The sequence below is a fragment of the Coloeus monedula genome (assembly GCF_965178545.1).
Source record: "Coloeus monedula genome assembly, chromosome: 4".
Lineage (NCBI taxonomy): Eukaryota > Metazoa > Chordata > Aves > Passeriformes > Corvidae > Coloeus > Coloeus monedula.
Window position 1 is genome coordinate 67,209,944 of NC_138784.1, and position 22,792 is coordinate 67,232,735.

Genomic DNA, 22,792 nt, shown 5'->3' on the forward strand with positions numbered 1-22,792 from the left:
CTTCTTGGTAACAAAATTGGAAATTATTTGGAGAAACTGAACTGGGAGGATAAGCACAAATGAAAAACTTCCTCCTCTAAAATAGGGAGATTTGAGAACTGTTGACAGGATAACTTCTGAAAGTCTGAATTGGTGTCAGCAGAGCCAACCTTGTCCCATAAATAAGAAGTTTGCCTGCACTATGATGCCCATCTGTCAGCAGCCATTCATCTTAAAAGCATGCTGGAGAGACCAGTAAATAGTGGAAAGACTTTTTTATAATGATGTTTCAGTGAATTAAATGAAAGTTGTTTTAAATTAATAATTTTTTAATTATTTTTCTTTTGGTACCTAGAAAACAATTTATAAGCCTAACTTTAACTGAATCCTAACTTTTGCTGTGCAGAATTGATAAAAGGAAACTAGTACATAATTTAAAAATCCACTGTTTTGAGAGAAAAAAATAGGAAATAAGAACACAGAAGACTCAGTAGACAGGCTTTTTGAGTGACCATGGGACCAAAATCAGTTTCAGTCATCTAGAACCTTACTGTAGTAATTTGAGAAAGTAATCATATTCTAAACTAAAACTATAAAATAAGTGGATTAACTACTGTTTCCTTGGAATACTTCTGCCTGCAGATTATAACAGGAATATACAGTGACCAGATAAGTTGGGATTTTTCACCACCAATACCTAATGTTAAACCTGTTATTTCCAATCCCTCATACCTCAGCTAGGTAGACTATGTTCTTGTGTCAGTCAAGGAAGGCAAGAGACTTCCAGGCTTCTGAAGAGAAATGGAAAGAGGAGAGTAAAATAGTGACTAAATGCCACTTCAGCTGACGGATGGAAGGAACAAGACGGGACATTTAGGGTATTTGATTATGCCTATCTCAGCTTCCTATCTTTTAAATGAAGACTGCATCACTGCAGTCACTCATATTATAGAAAGGGCCATATATATCTGAGTGGTCTGGGGCAAATGCTGTATCAATACAAATTAACACCAAAGATGTTCATGATACTGTGTAAAAAAAGCCATGAATACTAAAGAAAGTTGTGTCTAATTTTAGAATTCAATTTTTAAACATACTTCTATTACTCATAGTGTCAAGATATTCTTGGCTTGGAAAGGAAATCAGTCATACAGCCTATCTATCCCTTTATGTTATTCCACATATTCAGACGTAACACAGGTTCATTAAAATATATCAATTCTAAGGCATCTGTGCTATTGCAGTTACAAAGTTCATATCTGCTAAATATCCAAGGCCACAGATTGAGACAGTCCATCCTGTGCCTCCACTGGATGTGAAGAGTGGTTAATATTTGTCCTTTTTAAAATAATGTTTAACACAGCGAAAGACTCTTGTCCAGTTTTGGACTTCTTTCCAGATCAACACACCCAGATCCTTCGGCCTTCTAACCAATATTGTCTACATTTTTTACCCTTTCTCTTTTGCTCAACTTTGAAACATCTCATTGTCTAACTCTTCAATGGTGCTGAGCTAAACTGCATTTAGTGTTAAAGCTGAAGTCTCACCCACCACTGAGCAGGGTAAACAACTGCAACACGTATCCTACACAGGCACCTGTTGTCAGTATTCCCCAAGAACACCACTACCTTTCATGCAAGATATTTTTAAGTCATATTAGATATGAACTTTTGCTACTACACTGGAATATTTTCACTACTGCTATTGCCTAATCAGCAATATTCCTGGTTTGGTTTTGGTTTGCTTTTTCTCCTCTGTACCTGTAGTGTCTGTATCATTATTGAAATTTTGAAACATTGCTCTGAACTGCAACTCTGCTTTCCAAAGTAATTGTGTTTCCTATATCAATCTAAAAATTCTATATGAGGCATTTCTTCATAATTTAAATTGCAATTGAATTATTGAAGTGTAAACCTAGGACAAGCCCTTGTTTGGTCCACTTAAAACAGCTTTCCCATTTAACAGGGACCATTTTGACCTAAGACATTCACTTCCAGCTGGCAGATGCAGAGAAAACTTCCATTTAAAAATCCCCATTGAAAAAAATTAGCTTAGCAATAATGTTGTGTTGGAGTAATAATGTAAAGAAGTAGAAGGGGACTATTTTTCTTAATATTTCATAATAAAATTTTATCTTGCAGCAATAATATGCAAAATCATATGTCTATCTTAACAAATTATTTTTAATATGAAATCACTGTCTCAGAAAAGCAATGCCTAATTAGAAGGATTTTGATGATCAGAACCAAAGTAAAGTAAGTTCTAACATAGGCAAGCCTTACTAATTTAAAAACAAGCAAACAAATAAACAACCTGTTATAGGCTATTAGAGCACACTGCATTTTGAAACACTGACAGCACAAGAGAATCTGGTCTAGCCAGTATTTTTAGAGATTAGAAGGAAACCATCAGAGCTCTGGTATACAATTTACGAAGCTAATTATGCTGTGATGAGTATTACAAACACACATACATCTAGCTCAAAGATTACTGGGTTATCTTCATGTTATCCTTTCATTATTTTTAATTTTTGGGGTGATTATATGTGGTATATCTAGCTCTGCAAATATTTTTCATATTTTTCCCAAGGGAATAATGTAGAGTTTTGAAATTTTTAGTACCTCATATGCTAGAAATAAATCAGGGATAATTATTATAAACAAATTAGCCGCCTTCTGAAGAAAACTCAGTAGGAAGCTCTGTCCTAAGTGTATCTCAAACAGGCTCAAATCCCAGTAGGGAAAACCAGACCAAACCATGACTGGCTCCTTTTGGACAACAACACAATATACTTGCAGATAGTTTACATCAGCTAATTTGATCTATTGTTCAGCTTTTACTAAACCAAACAACTTGCTAAAAAAGCACAGACAGCAGTTTCTTTCTAACAAAGATTTTATAGACATTGTTCTTCTGCTCCTTTTGGAGAATGTACATTCATTTTCTCAGTATAACTTTCAGAGCTTCAGTCAAAGATGCTCATAAAACTGTAGACAGAATAAAATGCAGGAAGCCAGAATTATCATCAGAAAATGTGAAAGAAAATCCTCCTTTGATTTCAGTCAATTACACTGGTAGAACTTCTACCCTCCTATTCACTCTAAGTACAGTAATCTGTGGCTTGAGAGGAGGTGAAGATCTGAAGTAAAACAAAGCTGAAGTAGGCCAAAATTTGCTCATGGTTATGTGCCCCTCTTTCTTCTGTGCCTGCTTGTTTCCACTGTATAAATTTATACACTGTATTTATTACTTTAAAACAAGGAACGTGATTATTTACCTCTTTCCACACCAAATACTCCAAGTATTCTTAAAATGGATAACCATGAAAACCAAGTCAACCAGAAATGAATATAAAGATCTTACTGTACCTCCATTTTTCTTTGTCTTTATGGAAGATAAAAGACTGAGGGATTGGATTCGCAGCCAGGGACGGTTTTCTTAATGTCTGTGTAAGAGCTGGCTTAAGAGGAGGATGGATAAGCCGACAGCAGGTAGGAAAAGGCCCAAGTGACATAAAACCAAGGCTCTTTGTCAACTTTGCCATAAATCTCAAACTTTATAAAACATTGTTAAGGAAAAAGAGTGAACACAACAATAATTTCCTATTATGCATGAATGTCCCTTAGTTGAATAGAGAAGGTGTGAAACCAACTAACACAAAAGTATCAGTCAGAAAAGACTGACATAGTTAAATGTGCTTTAGAAAGTAATGTTTATATGACATGTTGCCCAGATGTGGGATATCCTGTCTCTTTGGAAGACCTGACAGACGGAAAAAGATGCCTCATTTGAGTCACATAAATGTTACTCCAAAGGATTTCAAATACTTCACCGGCAGCAGTAGCTTGAAGTGTTAATAGGACTCTAAATTGTAAAAAATTCAGACCTCTAGTGGAAGAAATAATCTTAAATCTAGGTACAGCCACATGGTTAAAGGAAAAGATAAATAAGTACTATTTTAATATTTATACAGGGATAGGATTGTTGAGAACTGTTTCCAGATGTGAGCAAGATTGTCTTTTTAACTCAGTTCCCAGAGAATTTGTTTGAAGCACACTAAAAAAGCACGTGACAAAATTCAAGCACAAAAGGAAATTCAGGGGAACTACTACACCTTCTCTGGATTTCTGGCCTGAATTCAGTCTCAAGATAAGACTTCCTGTTCATAAGCAATGAACCAACATTATTCAGGCCTGGTGACTTAGCCTGTTGCTAAGTGTATTAACACCCTGTCAGACAGACCTGCATGTGCAGTTCACAAATTGCATGAAAGCGTTATGAATTATGCAAATGAGATTTCTCCCAGGTCACTCTTTAGGACTGGTTTATGCACGTTTAAAATGAAGATCCAGTTGCCACCAGTGTCTGGAGAACTTTCATTAAACCACAGTCCAGCGATGTCACTTCAAAGCAAAGTTAAAGAAACTTTGCACTTTAAATTTAGATGACTCCTCCCTCAACACCCAGCTGTATTGAAACACAAATAGCAGCTGTTTCTGCAAAAGGTAATTCTTCCTTTATACAGAAATACAGTTTTTACAGAAATCAAAATGTTATTCCCTTTTTCTGAGCTGAATCATAGAACTAAAATGGAAAATTAAAGGCACTGAATTAAGCCTTTTGCAGCACAACCACAAGACCACCTATGTCTCAGACCAAAAATCACTTCAGAATGTTTTACAGCAACTATAAAAACTGTAACAAAGTACCAACTCCTTTTACCTGGAATTACGCTCAGATAACAAGAAACCAAGGGAAACACCTATGCCTTGTGCTCCAACACTAGAAGAGTTATGTTACCTGACATTCTGCCATGATATTAAGAAATGAACCTACTCCCTGCTCCTGAGGAATGTGAGCAAACAGAAATATCCACCTTCAAACAGCTGGATTATCCCTGCCTTTTTCTCTCTATTCATTCTCCAGGGAGAACATTCCTTCCTGAACTACAAGTCTGGTGATCAGCTTAGTCCTGAATAAACAAACAAAACATCATGGATATGAGAGATTCAAGGTTTTAATTCTACTGGGAACAACTACCTTGTTTTCCCTTTTCAGTGCTCACATGTAGAGCAGGTCTGCAAAGGTCAGCTGTGGATGCCCCATCTCACTAGAAACATTTAAGGACAAGTGGGATGGGCATTGGAGCACCCTGGTGAAGTGAAAGGTGTCCCTGCCTGCGGCAGGAGAAGTTGAAACTAGATGAACTTTAAAGTCCCTTCCAACTCACACCATTCTATGATTCTGTGAAATCATAAAGTCTTAACATTCCAGTTTTAAAGTTGAAAATTTCAGAATATCACAGAAGATACACATCAATGTGTTAACAAAGCCAAGAAATTCCACTCTTAAAATCAGTATACTTCTGCTCTTAATATAGAAATAGAAGAAATCTTGCATTTCTTACCTAAATAAAGACACGTTTCAGGGGGATTTTGCTTGAAATAATTACTTTTTTTTTTTTAACCATATTATGAAGATTTGATTTATTTTTGCCTTACAAGCATGGTAAATCACATCAGATAAAAATGTCAAGAAAAGTCTCTCTTAATAAACATATTGATAGGATTTACTCTAAGTGTTAAAGCTTAAATGTACAGTTTCTACCCTAAAGCTGACAGGCTGTTGACAGATGTGTCTTTGCATTAGTTTCACGAATACAAACACTTATGCTGAGTCTATGCACTGCTTAGCTGTAGATGTTTTATGCGTGCGACAGGTCATGTGCAAAATCTTCTGCAACTTGCCTCAGTTTAGCTGAACAGGCATTTTGCATCCAAAGGTGAAAAAATCTTTGATTACATATATGCAATCTGTACAAGTGCCAAAGATGACTGTGACTGGCATGTGACTTGATTCTGTGGCACACTGGTGTAAAGCCATTTCTTTATTACATTAGACAGGTGCTCACAATTTTTTTGTTGCTGCTGAATGGATGAACTTCAATCTTCACTTCCAGACTTTACTGACAGTTCCTGGTGCTCTCATGGAGACCATTCCTAGGGCTGTTCACTCCATTGAACCCTACCATGTGGGACTTCTGGACAGTCTAATAGTATCAGAGCTGGGGAGCTCACTGCCACAGGGAGCTCAAGAGGCACAAAGCTCACAAAACAGAAAAACTGGATATCTTTGCAAAATGTCAATTCCAATGGGTGGCTTTCACAACTTTTTTTGGTTCTGACAGGCTACAATTCCTAATTTTTTCTTGGCTCAGCTACACTTGATTACTAATATGTATCACAGAAATGGACAGCACATAAGAACTACAAAAGCGGACATAGTGGCCAGTAATAATTTTTGTTTGGAACAGGAAGCCACCATTTATGTTCATTCCAGTGTTCACATAGAGACAATGACTATGACAGACAAGAAAGTGAAAATGTAATGTAACCACGTAGCTTGTTGTCTGAAAATTAAATGTGTCATCACTGAAAGCAATGTTATCTGGATTTTTTATTATGTGATTAGCTACCAGGTTACTTTTCAGCCTTTCACTTACACTAGATTAGATAAAACATTACACTAATTTCCTTTACAAGCTGCATTAAAGAAGAAAATTGTATTTAAAGCAACAGTTCAAAGACATAGAGAGATAATTTAATCATCTTAGTCATAGTGTCCATAATATCTTTCCCTGAAATGTTGTAAAAAGCCCATTTTCCATTGGAAGAAATGCATGAATAATGAAAGGATACTGTCTAAACGACAACATATCATTTAACTGAAAATCTTAGAAAGAGATCAATTTTATTCTTACTCTTTTAGTCCCACCAACTGCCTAAGGATCAACTTTTTTTGCTCAATTGTCATGAAAAAAAAGCCTGTGAATCATATACATGAACACATGAACACCCTTTTCACCTGCAGTGTTTATGAATGCAGACAAAGACATAATCCTGATTCATGAACTATTTAAAAAGTGATGGGATATTCATCCATGCAAAAAGTATTCATATACACATTCCATTTCCTTAAGGTAGTGAAAGATCAATCTTTCATTTCCATTTTATTCTTTTATGTTCAGCTCTAGTAAATTCTCTTCTCCAAAGTGAGCTGTTTTGCAATTTTTTCTGTACTGAACTTCACTCTTTTGAATGGCTTAACAGGCCCCTTCTACCTTTCAATTTTTATAACTAGGAAATTAGGAATTCTCCAGTCAGGAGGCACAAAAGTGTACAGAGAGAATTAATAAAGCAGTTGTGGGCACTGTACATATACAGAATGAATAAAAAACAGTCCAGTGCCAAAAATATTTCCAAGTTAAGGTAGCATCTTACTTTCACATTTAGGATAATCCAAATGTGATCCTGTATTTAAACTTAAGTATAATAACACCATGTGGGTCTAACAACAAAGGTGTACAGTTGAAAAAATGTCAAAAAGGTTTACACTTTGCCAACAATGACACTGTGTGTATGCTTTCAGAGAACTTTTGAATGTGATAAAATGTACGAAAGAAATCACTGTCCAGTCTTTCCTGTGCTTCAAAATGATACAGCTCTAAACCCATGGTACAAAAAAATGGACATCCTGGAAGGAACACTGCAAGTCTTGTGGAACCCAGATAATTTAGATCTTGTGCTGTAGAACTCTCCTTCATAACATAACCGGACTGAGCAATTGAGAACTGAAACTGATATAGAAACTGCAAAAGCAATTTATGCCCCTTTTCCAGATGCTGATGAGGTCAATCAATTACATTCTGCAAGGATCACCATAAATATTTTTTCTTTTAATGGCCATATGACTTTCTTCCTTTAAACTTCAAGTACCTGATCTCAGCATAAACTAACTTAACCTCAGACATATAATTATCAAAACTCTATCAGAGAGTATAAAAAGCTTAATGTTTAACATAGCATCAAAGCTGAAGTCAGCCATGATGGTTAGGGGAAGTTTACAGAGCAGCTTCCTCACTTTCTGCTGCATGGCCAAGTTAGTGCAGTCAACTTTGTATTCATGGAAGACTTTTAACCTCCTTGCATCTGTCTACTTGCACCCTACCTTCCACAAAAATGTCCCCCTCATTTATTTAGACTGTAACTACTTTGAGACATGGGCTATTTGCTGCCTGATGGCTGCACACTAGTGAAAACCACATAGCTCACTGCCGTTTGGGTTCAAGGCAAAACCATAAAGAAAATGTTGGTAAAAAAACCAAACAATGGTGTACAAGCTCTTTGTTCTCATGTCTCATTAAAGAATAATGTATGTGTTCAAACTCTACTGTAAAGGCCTTTAAACAATGAGCTCTTTATAGAATTTATCATCCATCATAGGATACAATTTATATCATATATATATATATGTATCTGTAAAATAAGTGAACTGAATCATTTGTTCTTAGAAATAGTTTTACTATACTTTTACAAGTATAGTAAAACTGTTTCTTACAATCCAAGAGCAACGTTCTTGAAGATGTGGTTCCAAATCCTTTACATGAAACTTTAGTGCTTGTGCTAGTTTCCCCCACTGTGCTTATCCTGCATTAGTGAATGATATTTATATGCAGTGCCAATGCCATAACTACAGCTTTCCCTTCAAACTTCCAAGTACTGTTTTCCAAGCAATAACAGCATGGAAAGAATTTAATGCTGCACAATTATGTGAAGCTGCAGGAACTATTTACAGTGGGAGCCTTGGAGGGTACAACCAGATAATTCTGCATTTGAAGGCCACCAAAAATTATCAAACAGAGAGAACAAACCCTCTTTATCCTCACTCATATTCACTCATAAAATCACTCATATTCAAAGATAACTGAACATAAAAGACAAATATTGCTGAAAAAATTGAATGGCAACTCTTCCAGAATTCTGACAAGATACTGACACATCAACTGACAGAAGGTAATGGTCTCAGATAAAAGGACAGCCAAGAACATATCATATTATAAAGGTACTTTTTTTTGATTCCCAAATATGAAATCTTATTTCTCAAGGAAAAGAAATACTGCAGAAATGAAAATTTTGATCCTAATGTCAGCCTCCTCTCACCCCTATTATAAACAGCCCTCAAAATTTGTATAACTTCCTGATAATCTTCCTTATCCAAAACAAACAAATTAAAAATGGATTTGTGATATGAGACCTTTTGGTGTGGGAAAGATAAAAGATGTACACACTGGGACATGAGATTATCCACAGAATCACACATGGCCAAGAAACCTCATGAGGGTCAAAAAGGACAGCTAACTAAGGCAATTTTAAATCTGGTGTTATCTGTCTCTCAGAAGGCACATGCAGTCATTTCAAGGTAAATGCACTACAGACTGTGCCACAAGAGCTGGGTGTTGTATGATTAGAAAGGAAATGCTTTCAGTTTTCTGAAGAATTGTCAGTAACACCTACACTACCAATGAATAGCCATATAAAACACAAAGTGCCATCCAAATTCGGAAAATGGACTTGTTCTGTTATTTCCCAAATATTAGTAAGACTGTAATACGGACTTGTCTGTTTCCAGGCAAAGCAGTGAAGGAGATAACCACTGCTTTAGACAGCAGATATTCCTCTGGACTTGTCAGTAAGGTGTGCAAAAAGACTACATACACAAGGTACTGGAAATGAGTGTGTCTGTCCTCATGCTGTACTAAGAGCTGTAGAATTGCATATTAAAAAAAAAAAAAAAAAAAAAGCAAGCAAATACTTCTTACCATAAAACCCTCAGTGTACTGAAACTGAGCTCTGGAACTGTCTTCTGCTGTGGGACTCAGGGGCTTAGGATCAGACATAGAGCGTTGCATCATCTTTGCTGCCTTTGGGCTTGATGGAGGAACCTTGGCCATGTCAGCATGTAGCATCTTCTGAGGGCTGATGTCATCAGTCATGGGTTTTTCATAAGGTACAAATGCTGACTCTATCACTTTGCTTGGTGAAATGGGTGAAATGGGTGAATAGAGAACTTTGGGAGATTTGGGAGGGGAAGGGACTACCTGTAATGTGGAGTCTGGACGAAGGTGGGATGAGTATCCTATCTCTAATGGTGTTGGACGTTTTTTATCTTTCTGAGGAGATGAAGCTGACAGATACTGGGGACTTTGAGTGTCTGACTCTGTCTCTGTTTGACATCCCAGACTTTCTCCTTTATATGTCTTTTCTGGAGCTGAAATGTGCTTTATGATTTCAACCTTAGCATCCCATCGGGCCCTGATTGAAGGTGTTCTTATTGTTCCTACAGGTTCTGTTTGCACCGAAATCTCTGCCACTGTCTGAACTGCAATACTAGATACCTTGGAGAATGGTTTAGCTTTGTCTGCCTCAGTGGTGCTCTCAGTGTATTTCCCTACACGGGGCTTCCTTCTGGATCTGCTGGAAAGATCCCATTCATCTTGATCTTCATCATCTGTCTGAACACTTGTATCAACACTCTTCTTAGTTCTCCGTCTCCTGTTTGTGTAACCTCTTTCTGCTCCATCTTCATCATCAGTTTGCACTCCACTGTCCACTATTTTTTTGAAGCACCGGGGCTCTTCTTCCAGGGTCTCCTCAAACTCCTCATAAGGACCACGTAATTTTGGCATAGAACTTCTCTTTTTCAATTGCTTCTCCTCTCTAACATCAATATCCTTAAGAGACATTTCTGAAACCGAGCTTAGGATACCAGACCTGGGTATGTATTGGGTAATGCCATCAGACTGAACTGTATACCACGCCTGGCTTTGTGGAATTTCAATACCCAGCACTCCTGAAGCTGTAGTGGTTGTGTCATCAGTAGGCCAAAATTGGCCATTTTCTGTGGTTGCATACTGTCCTTCCAAGAGTGTTTGATCTGTGGTGGTTTGTGGCGAGCCAGTTCCTGAAGGGTCATAACCATACTGATATATTTGACGAAGTTTTTGCTCCTCTAACTGTTGGTGGAGCTGTTGTTGAAGCTGTTGGAACTGTTCAAGCTGCAACTGCTGCTGGGCTAATGTCTCTTGTCTCATCATAAACTGAGCTTGTCGTTCCTCCTCCTGCTGAAATAAGAGATGATGTTTCATGGATTGCAACTCCTCAAGCTTTTTTTGCACCATAAACTTTTCTTGTTCCCTAAATCTTTGAATTTCCTGACGTTCCCATTCCAGCTCTTCCGCAAAGCGCTGCTGCTTAATTTTCTCAAGCTCAAGAAGTTCCCGCTCCAAATCAAGCTGCTGCTGTTTGCCTTCTTCAGGGGCAATGAGAAGGGCAACCTCATCATCAATTACATCTGTATAAACTTCGGATGCTGTAGTTAAAGCAGGTATCAAGCTGGCTGGCTCAGTGGTAATAGTTTCTATAGTATGAGGTGGCAACCCTGTCTCCATACTAATGGCAGTAATTGCATTATCTTTTTCAGCTGCCACAGTTGTCAAGAAACTGTATGATCTTGGGAGTGGTTGAGTCTGTTGCAAAGTTGATAAAGAGGGCACTGAGTCAATCGTTTGGAGAGTAGGTAAATCTCTGACACTTGTACTGAAAATAGAACCAGGTTGTGTGGTGATGGCAAATGTGGATGGGATTGGAGTTGCTACTGAAGAATAAACAACACCATTGGATGATCTTAAAACACTTCCAACGCCAAACTGCGAACCCACAGATGACACCATTCTTGCTTGGGAATACTGCGGTGTACTGAGCCCGAGGCCAGAAATCTGCCGAGTCTCTGCATATGGACCCGTAGTCTTGCTTGAGTAATCCATAACCTCACCTGAAATTACAGGGCAAAGTTACAGTCCAGTCCCACAAAAGAATGTTGCTTTGCGGATTCTGAAAGTCATCCCATCTTGATGAAGTAAATGGGAAGGGGAAACTGCATGCAAATCTTCAGGTTAGTGATCTACTCTGGATGTGAAAGAAACAGCATTTCTGAACATGCAGGCACATGCAGGCACCTCTGTGCAAACACATATGTAAAATGAAGAAATGAGAAACATGTGTAATCCGAAATAATTTGTCACACTGTCCAAAAGAAAGCAGAACAACAGAAGGAGGGGAAAAATAATTAAAAAAATTATCCTGAAATGAGGTGAGGAACATCAAAATTATATTTCAAAGAAAGATCTGCTGCTGTGTCATACTGACCTGTAGTTACTCTTCCAGAAGTAAGATCTACTGCTGTATCAGTTGCCCCAAATCGATAATCAAAGCTATTCTTGCTTTTGTATGCAAATAGTCCAGCTTCTGATAAATTTGTGTCAGACATAGATGGTTTCATACCTCCCATTCCTCGGTAGCCATATGACCCTGAACGATCATACTGATAATGGTCATCTCTGTAGCCAAAGCGATCTTCAGGAAGTGTAGTAGACGGCTGCTGTGCTGTACAGCTCCTACCAAATGGCAATTTATAAACCATATCACAGCAGACAGCTCTTCTCCCTGCAGTCAGATCTACAGGCTTTTCATCATCTTCTATTACTGTTGTTATGATACCTGAAGTAGTTTCATCCATTGTTACTACTGTTCTGTGGGATTTTGTAGTGCTAAGGTCAACTGCTCCACTCTCTGCTGGCTCCTGAGAAGTGGAGAGATCAGTCCAACCATTTGTAACACCAACAGGTGGTACAGTAACAGGCTTTGTAGTAGCCCATGTCACTGCCTGTGTTGAAGTACCTAGGGATAAATTTATTGGCACTTCATCTCTACCCACAGAGAAGGCCTGGCTGCCTGTTACTCTGTATGCAGGCTCAAAATGTTTTGATGTTGTTAGCTGAAGCGGCGTTGTCATTGCATGTCCCAGATCAACAAGGCTGTCTGTGCTGGTGGCGTAGCTCACAGTGGCAGTGCAGGTCATGACAGTTACTGTCTCAGTGACTACAGGTAGAGAAGTATCGGCAACACATGCAGTGCTAAGATTTATTATGGATGGCTGGACAGTACTTACTGGCCGTCCACCTGTGTCAATTGCTGGCATTTGCCTTCTTACATCCATGGAAACAGCAGAGAGATCCATGCAGCTGTCTCTCATTTCAATGTCCATCTTAGTTAAAGTGCGAAGATCTATGACATCGCCCAAAGGATGGAATCTTCCATTCTCTCTGTATCTGGGTTGATCTACAATATGGAGTGGCTCTGGAGGTATAGTAATAGCAACACTACCTAAACCACAACCAGGCACTGGACCCTTAACCACAGACACTGTGGTCTTGGTTAGGTCTGTTGTTACTACTTCTGATTTTGAAATAGGTATTTTTTCAAAAGTTGATTGTGTTGTCACAGGAATAGCTTGCAGTGCACTTGAAATATACATACTCTGACCTGCCATACTTTGAATATCCATAGTTTTCATGGATGTAGTAAAAACTGGTTGCATAGGTTGTGGAATCTGTTCTTTAGAAGGTGCTTCTAAAGGCCAGCTGGTAACAGCCTGACTAGTTATAGCTTCTGTGGGAGTTCCAGGCTCAGAGGGCAATGTGATGACAACATAGGTTTCCTTTGAGGGTTTTGCCAACCTTGGTGAAGATTTGTTAGAGTGTGGAGACAAAGGGGAAGTGGGAGACGGTATTTTGTATTCAGCTGTGGAGACCAAATTCAGAGTCATACTTGAAGTCAATGACAAACTTACTGGTTTGGGTTGTGTTTCTGCTGGCTTATGGACAGCTATTGGGAGCGGAGGAACTGCTGGTTTAGGAGCAATTGGAGGTTTAGTTACTTCAGGGGGCCTGTGACTGAAAACAAGCCCTGCTGGAATGGAGGATGGTTTGGGTGGTACAGGAGGTGGTATTGGGGTGTATGTTTTTGTGATAGGTACCCCATGATTCTTTAATACAGCTGTGGACTCAAGTGTTGGAACAGTTGTGACTGGAGGTATCACTGTGGGAGCTGTTGCAGCTGGAGTCTTAATCTGTGACTTCTTTTTGGGATAAATGGCTGGCTTGGGTAAAATAGGTGGAGGTGGTAATGGTGGTGGAGGAGGTGGAGGAGGAGGAGGAGGAGGTGGGGGTGGAGAAGGATGTGCAGGAGAATCCAAAGAAGAGCTTCTAAAAAGAGAGAATACTTTGGCTGAAACAGCAGGAGCTGAGGAAGGCACAGAGACCATGCTGGTCTTACTTACAACACTGTGAGTGAGTACAGAAGATGTTTCTGATGCAGGCTCTGTAACTGGTACTGGTGCTATACATATAGGTGGTTGCTCAGATGCAGCATTAATCAAATCAATCCTTGCAATATCAATACCCAATTCTTTGTGTGGCTCTTCAGGATGAATTTTGACACTGCCAGCCTCTACTGTACTTTTAATTTTTCTAGCTGTTTCCTTCTCTGCTTTGGAGGTATCAAAGGTAATGGTATCAGCTGCATATTCCTTGGGTTTTGTAACCGTAGTTGCCACTACTAAAGGTACAGTTTCAGGCAAACAAACTGCAGTTTGCTCCACACTCTCCACATCTGATTCTATAGATGGTTTTTTAGTGGCTCCAGCAATAGATTCATAAGGCATGCTCATTTCAGAGTACTCTTTTGCAGATGTTAAGGGAACCTGTGTTACTACCCTGACACCTTCAGAATCAGCTGGTTTACTTACACCCTCTGCTGGACCTACAATACCTGTGGTTGTGCTATCTATAGGTGAGGAACTATCCGTGGTACAAACTGAAGATGTAGATGATGTTAAGGAAGCTGTATCAGAAGCTAAAACTGATGCAGCACCTTCCGATGTCTCAGAGTATGTCAATATTGATGTTTCATGAGATATTATTTCTTGAATTTCTCTGGCATAATCTGTTAAGTATTCATCTTCAATTTCCTCTGCTGTAAAATGCTGTGTTATTTTAACATCTGGAATGGACAGTGCTGTGCTACTGACAGGTGACACATCTGAGATTGCTGAAGTAGTGCTTGATGTTAAAGATGTACTATCGACTATTTCTCCACCACCAGATACCTTTGTATCAGATGTGGGAATGAAATCAGAAGTTGGCTGTGTTGGACTAGACCCTGGGGTTAGCTGCATTTTCTGTCTTTTCATAAGCTCTTCATAAGCAGCTTCTGCATCTAACAAATGCTTTTCCTCAATGGTGGAAGTTACTGTGCTGTCTAATACAACTATTTCATGACTTTCTGGGATAATGTAAGAACTAGAAACAATATCTTCCTGAGGCACAATAGTATGTAAAGTCTCAACACTATAGTAGTCTTTCTCTAGATCACTAATTTTCTGTGGTTCATCATAGACCTGTTCTGAAGCTCTTGTTTTTTTCTCTTTTCCTCTCTGTTGTATATATTCACTGCTCTCATCTTGTCTCATGACAAGACTAGTATCAATAGTTCCATTGTAAGTATCCTCCACTAAAGATTCATAAATATAATCCTCTATTAGCATTCCACCATATAATGATTCTTTTTCAAATACTTCATTATTTTCATTTGAAATTTGAAATGATTTGGACTTATGCATCATCTCTTCATATACCTCTTCGGCACTTTTCAATGTCTTTTGACCACTCTCTTCTTTTGGGAGTCCAGTTGGTTGTTCATCTGTTGGTGAGTATAGAGAGACAGCAGTAGGCAATTTGTAAACTTTCTGCACTTCTATTATTTTTTCTGGGCTGATTTCAAAACCTTCAGGTTCTGACTCAATGCTGGGTGAATATTCAGAACAAGAAGATCTGTGCAGCTCTTCCATTTCTGCAGCCTGTCGTAATTCTTCTGTTGGAGATGCATCTTCAATGGGAGAAAGATTACTTGGTGGAGTCTTTGGACGTTCCCTTCTTCTCTGGGCTCTTAGTTCATCCTTATCCTTTTTAGATTTTTTGCTAGAACTTTTTCTTTGTTGCTGTTCTAATTCACGTTGTTTCTCTTGTTCCTTTAGCAGCTCTTCCTCTTCCCGTAGTTCTTCTTCTTCTGAAGAATCTTCAATAGTGGGAAGAAGAGGACCATGTGTCCGATGCCTGGCTTTGCGCTGTTGTTTGCTCTCCCCTCCCAGTTTTTTGTGACTAGGACTGCTGTCACTGTCTTCGTCAAGTGATGACACTGAAGTAGGAGATGTACCTGGTGTGAAACTAGAAGCATGTAAACTAGAAGATCCTTCTCCTCTAGATCTATCTTCTGGTGAATCTGTAAGACTCTCCATCTCTAGCTCAGGCTCTTCATCAAAATATAAAATACCTTTCTGTTGTTCAGATACTTCAGAATATTTGGTTGTTATTGTACTATTTAATTCTATTGTTTTGAAACGTCGAAGGCCTCCTCCTCCAGATATTGCAAGTTCTTCACCGTCTTGACTTTTACTTTCCCTGTATTTTGGCTCTGGGCTTTCATCAAAAGTCTCATCATCATCATCGTGCCATGAATGTCTTCTTCCTGCATCCTCATCATAGCCTGCACTACTTTTCCGTGCCATTCTTCTGTGTTTTCCAGCTGTTCCTTTGGCTTTGCTTTTCACTTCTTCTTTCTTTTGGCTTTCAGCTGCACTGATCTCTTTGAGTTGATTTCTAATGAATTCATCATCTTCAGAACCTGAAGCATCTTCATCAGCACTCATCTCTATAATCTGTTTTCTAATGAAGTCTTCCTCATCACCTGATCCCTGACTGTCATCTCGTTTGTACTCATCACTGCTTGAAGAACCAACACTAGTTCTTCTTTTTCTCCTTGGGACAGGTGAGTTTTCACTCTCACTGCTGTCTTCCACAGAATCATAACGTTGCTGTCTTCTTGCTGGTATGTCCTCTCCTTCATGGTCTTCCTTGTAATCTGCCTGTGAGGAAGCAGTTCCTTTGCCCTCTTCTACAATGGTTCCTTCACCTTCTTTGATAGCCTTTAAGTCTTCCTCATCTGAACTGTAAGATTCTGGAGTGACGGGCAAAGGCTTTGTTTTAAGTTGATCCTTTGTCTGTTCACCATATGGTTCAGAAAGCTCTTTGCTTTTTGCAGATTTTTCATCAGAAAGAGTACTTGCCTGAGCTTCTAAAATTGAGAGCACAGTACTTTCCAATTTAGCTAGATCTGAGGGGCTTGGTGGACTTTCTTGTGAAATAGTGTCTTTTTTATTAGATTCTTTGAGTAAATCTTTTTCATCAGTGGGGATATGACTTGGAATTTCACCAAGTGAACTTGATATCCCATCAGAAGAATACCCGGTGTCACTCAGACCTTGTGGACTTTTCTGTTGCTGAGAGCTTGATGTGTCTGATTTGTCATCCTCCTTTTCCTAAAAAAATAAATACATAACGCGTGTATATATATTTATATATAAATTCTTAATGTCTCCTGGCAATTAAAACATGTGATTCTTTTTCCTAAAGGATGAGTTCATGTCTCAGATGAAGACTGAACAATAATTTTGCTATTCAAAGCTATTAAAATAATACAAAAAAGTTCCTCAAATTTTGATTTTTTGCATTGAATCTAAGCATTGCTTGGCTGTCCACACTGGCAACTGACTTTACTAGTTTCAAGATGATCTTTTATTTTTCAATATAAAATTTAATTGTTTTAAGAACACTTAGTAATCATAATCTGCCATTTGTTCACACAATGGGACAAATTTCCCGGGGGTTTTATTTATATGAAGATTTTATTTACTATGTTTCAAAGCTGTTTTTGTGGTTCTAGATACAAAGTAATACAGCTTGACAAATAGCTGCAGAATTTCTGGAGTCTGCTCCTCTCTTTACCCATTCTACCTTTTATAATTGTCTAGAAATATGTCAATCTTCTCAAATATTGGACTCATGGTTTAATTTTGATAACTGAAGTATTACACATTGCAACATGCCACAGAATACACTTAGTATTGAAGCACGATTTAATGACGTGTGGAACGTCCCCACATATTGGTACGTCCCCTACAGCTGGGCACTGCACAAATATTTTCTGAGTATCTCACAAAAAAGAAGTTTCTTGGTAAATTGGTAATGCAGAGTAAGCTGCTGGTAGGGAAGTGTGATTGCAGGGAGGAAAGCATGATGGTCAGCCATGATTAAAGGAAGCAAACAAGGCAGGCATTCCTGACTGAGCATCAGAACCAATGTTTTCCTTCTCATCCCTAATTAAACATCCTTAGTCATCCTAGCTTCCAGATGCTTCTACACCATTCTGACTGACAAGCATCTCTATCTCCTTCTATAAATAACAAAAATGCCAAAAATATCCTACAGCAAGTGTTCCCACACCAGTTTCCCTCCTGCTTCTCACAGCTGTGAAATGCTCTGTACTTAGTGAAGTAACTCATCATTCAGTTAAAAAACAGTTCATTCTCCAAAATTCAGGTCACCTTAGCTCTACTCTGAGCTGACAATTTTAGGAAGTGTCCCCACATCCACTGCCAATTTGAGAACAAGCATCCCAAAGTCTCATTATGTGATCTTTATTTCTGTTAGGGCTCTCAATAATAGAAGTAGGGAGTATTTACCAGCTTTGCTAACCTAAGTCCGTGATTTCTGAAGTACAGCAAATCATTTATTTAAAGGTTTAATTTATCAACTTCATTGGCAATAAGATTATTTGAAAAATAGTTAAAAGTACTGTAGAATAAATATACTAGGAAAATTATCATGACTGTTAATTATAATTTTAAATCACATTTACACTCATGTTAAGTTGCTATCGACTACAAGTATTTTCAAAGTTTATTCACACTAATGTTACATTTAGAGTCAAAATATCAAAATCCAAATATTTTTTATAGTCAGTTATATTATCTTTTAAAACTAGACAGGTTTAGATTTAATTTACATTTAAGGTATGTGTTGTTGCTTTTAGACATATCTTATATACTCTGAATATAATCTTACATTAAAACACTAATATTTATATTAATATTAAAATATTATTGCAGTAATATACTAATATTTTATTAATTAATCATCATTCACAGGAGTGATCTATTTTATGCTTTGCAAAAACAGATAATACATTGAATATAAACTACATTTATTTTTACCGACATTATAACCAATGTTGCAAATCCAACTATCTGATATCACAGAAAAATCCATTGCAAATAAAAATCCAGTGTGAAAACAAACATTTCTAAGGACTTCTTGAATGATAAGGCTGTGATTAATATTTAAACATGGAGAAACCTGCAGTATTCAAAAAAAACTTTGGGAAGTCATCACCATTTGAACCCTACAGCTCTCACTATTCTGAAAAATCTTGGGTATTGTCCGGCCCTTAAGGACAGAATTATGTATGGTCTATACAAAAAGTAAGCAATGAAGCATAATTAAACATTTCAGGTTTTGTATGTTATATTTGCATTTTTGTTCCCTTTATTAAAGAAAAATTTTTTAAGGGGAATGTATTTTGCTATGTTAAAAAAATACATGTATCATTAAAACCAAGGGATTTTTCCCTCTATAAATAGCACACCCCTCACTGAAATTTCACCCATGACACTTGATTGTCATTTTTTCATTTATGATCAATATGTTCATACTTATGAAGACATACCCAACAAAACTCACTATGATCAATTTAGATGAGCTACTAAAAAATGCAAACATTGCTCAAGCTCAGAAGGTTTCCCAGAAGCTGATGGACAGGATGCACCCATCTAGTGAAAGGGAACCTGTCAGATCTTGGTTCTCCACAGGGAGACGGAGTGATACAGTCAGTTGCAAAGCAGAGACAGAAAGCATCAACTGAACAGTTAAGCACAGGAGAAGGTAAAGAACAACTGGTTCATGGAACAACTTCAGCCATGCTCTTTGCAGCTGAGTCCAGTGTCTAGTACAGACTGTGACCAAACCAGAGGAGATGGCAATGAATATTGCTGCTGCCCACCCTGGTGTTGAACATCCGTGTATGCCATAACATGACTCCTATGAATCACAGGAAACTGAATATGAGATTGTCTGCTGTTTGTACAGTAAGGAGAAGAAAAAGATCTACAATAAGGACAGAATTCTTTTCTCACTGGCAAAAAAAGGGATGAGAAAAATCCAACTTTCTTTTTAAGGTTACCAAAACATGACTGTATTTTCTAACATTTTTGTTTGTATCGTTGCCTGCACCATGGTACACGCAAAAATTATCCTGCATATCATGCTTCAAGATCAATATGCATGTAAACAATATGTGGCCTCTGGGCTTTTTTCTCCTACTTCCTGTAGTCTGAGAATTAGGATATTGCCACTAGCTACATCTGTTCTTAAAGGACTGCAAACTTATTTTCTGTGGGGTTGGCCATTAAATTCACAAAGACAGCATCATTGTTAAACTTTCAAACATATCATAAACATAAGATTTTTAGATGAATAACAAAATATTGCAGAAACAATGTTGCTAAAAATCATATATATATTCCAGCACTCTTTGAGAATGAAAAAAATGCATTCAAATCATAAAAATCTACTTTTTTGTCCCCTGGTAAATTAGGAAGTACTTTGATACATGTTGAATTACTGGGCTTTTCTGAGTATTTCAATGGCATTTCCTCTGAGTTTGTCTACTCTGTGTTTTTAATACTGGACAAATTTAGCTCTAATACAGACATTGATAAGAAGAACTTCTTGAGAAGTGAGGAAGAAGGAGACTTATAAAAGCTGCAGTCTGGATAAGACTTTTAAAAAGAGCAAATGCAACCTCTTTAACTAATGTTAAAAATTATCTAATGTCAAATGTATCTGTGCTATTCCAGTGCCATTTCTGTGATGCCAGAGTCAATCCATTACACAGTTATTTTGTATTAGAATTTTTTGCTTTATCAGTATTATTTATTCTTACTCTTCCTCATTTTTACTATTCTTATTTGAAAACATAAAACTGTGTTCAAAAAACATCAAGGTGTGGCACTTGTGGAGCTGGTTTAGTGGTGAAGGTAGCAGTATTTTCTAAGCTAATAGTTTGGCTTCATGATCTTAGAGCTCTTTTTCAACCTTTATGATTATATAATTCTCTGAAAAAACTTCTATTGGTTACCAAATCAAACCAGAACTTTAATAAAAGAAAAGTATGTCAAAAAAAATCTTTTTTTTTTTTTTAAAAAAAGTATTTATAGCTGGCAAAATCAAATTCTGTTGCAGAGCACAGAAATTTGATTTTGCAAAGGAACTCATAATTTTTAAAAGGTCATTTTTTTTAATAGAAGAAATAAAGATATCTACATTATACAAAAATGTTTCACAAAGTGGAAAAGAAACACAGTTGACTAAACTATGTAAACTGCAATTTCAACTTTATATTTTCAAAATGAAGCATTTTATTTGTATCCAGAAATATTGCTACAAACAAGTCTTATCCTCCTTCTTCTCTCTCTCTGGGCTGTTTTGTCATTAATGGCATGTGTTAGAATAATGATGCCAATCAACAAAATATTAATATTTACTCAGTTACTCAACTGAAGCATGTGATCATTCCTCAGTAAACATAAGAAGGTAGTAATAAGGGTACATATATAGTATATTTGATATATTGCAAATGTATGTCCAATTGACACCATGGTAACGTGTTCATGTAGAAATGCTGAACTACTTCTGTGTTTATTTGTGAGTTCCAAGATGATGATTAGATACTGAAAAACTGCATGTGTTAAACCTCCAAGATTCCTAGGCATCCTTGTTAGAACAGCTAACTGCTATTGCACATGTCAATAGTCAATATTACAAGATGGTTTCTCAGGAAAAGGACCTGTAAAACATGAGCAGTCAGTTTATTCTTTAAAAAATTTGTGAAGAAATTATATTTCAAAATATTACTGAAAAAATGCTTTGAAGAAAAAAACCAGCTTTATGATTCCTCAAATCACACTTTGAGACTCAAATATTTTAAAATGTTTCAATATTAAAATCACTTTTTTTTTCAGAGGATGCCAGATCTCTAAATACAATTGATATTTGTGATTTCTCCTGAACCTGAAGGGAGCCTACAGAAATGACAGAGTGAGAATATTTACAAGAGCATGGACAGGACAAGACAAATGGCTTCACACTGAAAGACAGCAAGTTTAGATTAGATATTAAGAAGAAGTTCTTTGTTATTAAGGTGGTGAATCACTGGCACCCATTGCCCAGAGAAGCTGTGGCTGCCCCATCCCTGGAAGTGCACAAGGCCAGGTCAGATGGGGCTTTGAACCACCTGGTCTGGTGAAAGGTGTCTCTGTCTGTGGCAGGTGGGCAGGGACAAGATTATCTTTAAGGTCCTTTCCATAACAAACCATTCTATGATTCTCTGATTTTCCATGGACTAGTCTACTGTTTCTACTGAATCATGTACAAAGTTCTTCATGTCTTCAGGGACTTACTGGAGTGCTGCTGCGTTTTCATGTTTTCTTTTTTTTTAGTGAAAAATGAGGATAGCAGTAATTGCTTATCTTAAAGGAAAGCTAAACAAGTTAGTAACTACCATTTCCACAGAAGTGGATATAAAATGACAGCAGTTTGTCAAGTGCAGAAAGGTTTTCCCTTGCATCCCTAATTAAAAATACACCTAGCTGAAATCCTCCATACGACTCTACCCTGAAATACATATAAATTATATTCTTCAATGTCTACATGTTGTCTTTTACCTAGTGAAATGGAATCAATGTGTGATATCTAAATTGGTATCACCTCTTCTGTTTTTATCACATGGTCTCTTGGGAAGAGCTGTATCTAGCAATGTTTGATGGACAGCACAGACAAGACTGAAGTACTTCAATTAAAAAAAAAATAAAAAATCAGAGTTTATTTTACTAAGTACAAGCCAGGTGATACACCTTCTTTATTTTTAATGCTGAACAAATTGAAATAGGATTTTCCCAAATCTCCTTTTTGTTTGGTCCAAAAAGTAGTATTTTTGGCTATGTTACTCCAAGCATAATTCAGGGATTCCCTCAGTACAGTCATACACAGTAACTCTAGATATGATCAAGAGCAGTAAACATAACATGTGATAGGAGCTATATTTCACGCAGGAGATTTGGTTTA

The 22,792-nt window shown here is 37.4% G+C and overlaps 1 protein-coding gene across 1 annotated transcript in view; it reads right to left on the bottom strand.

The window, feature by feature from the left end:
• The window catches only part of PCLO (piccolo presynaptic cytomatrix protein), a gene marked incomplete at both ends in the record, with an annotated part of 318,636 nt that overhangs the window by 152,421 nt on the left and 143,423 nt on the right, over positions 1-22,792 (bottom strand). Inside the window, 2 exons of the mRNA XM_082280339.1 lie at positions 9,638-11,649; positions 12,024-17,091. Of these exons, the coding sequence (XP_082136465.1) occupies positions 9,638-11,649; positions 12,024-17,091 (7,080 nt within the window). The remainder of the gene's footprint in view (positions 1-9,637; positions 11,650-12,023; positions 17,092-22,792) is intronic.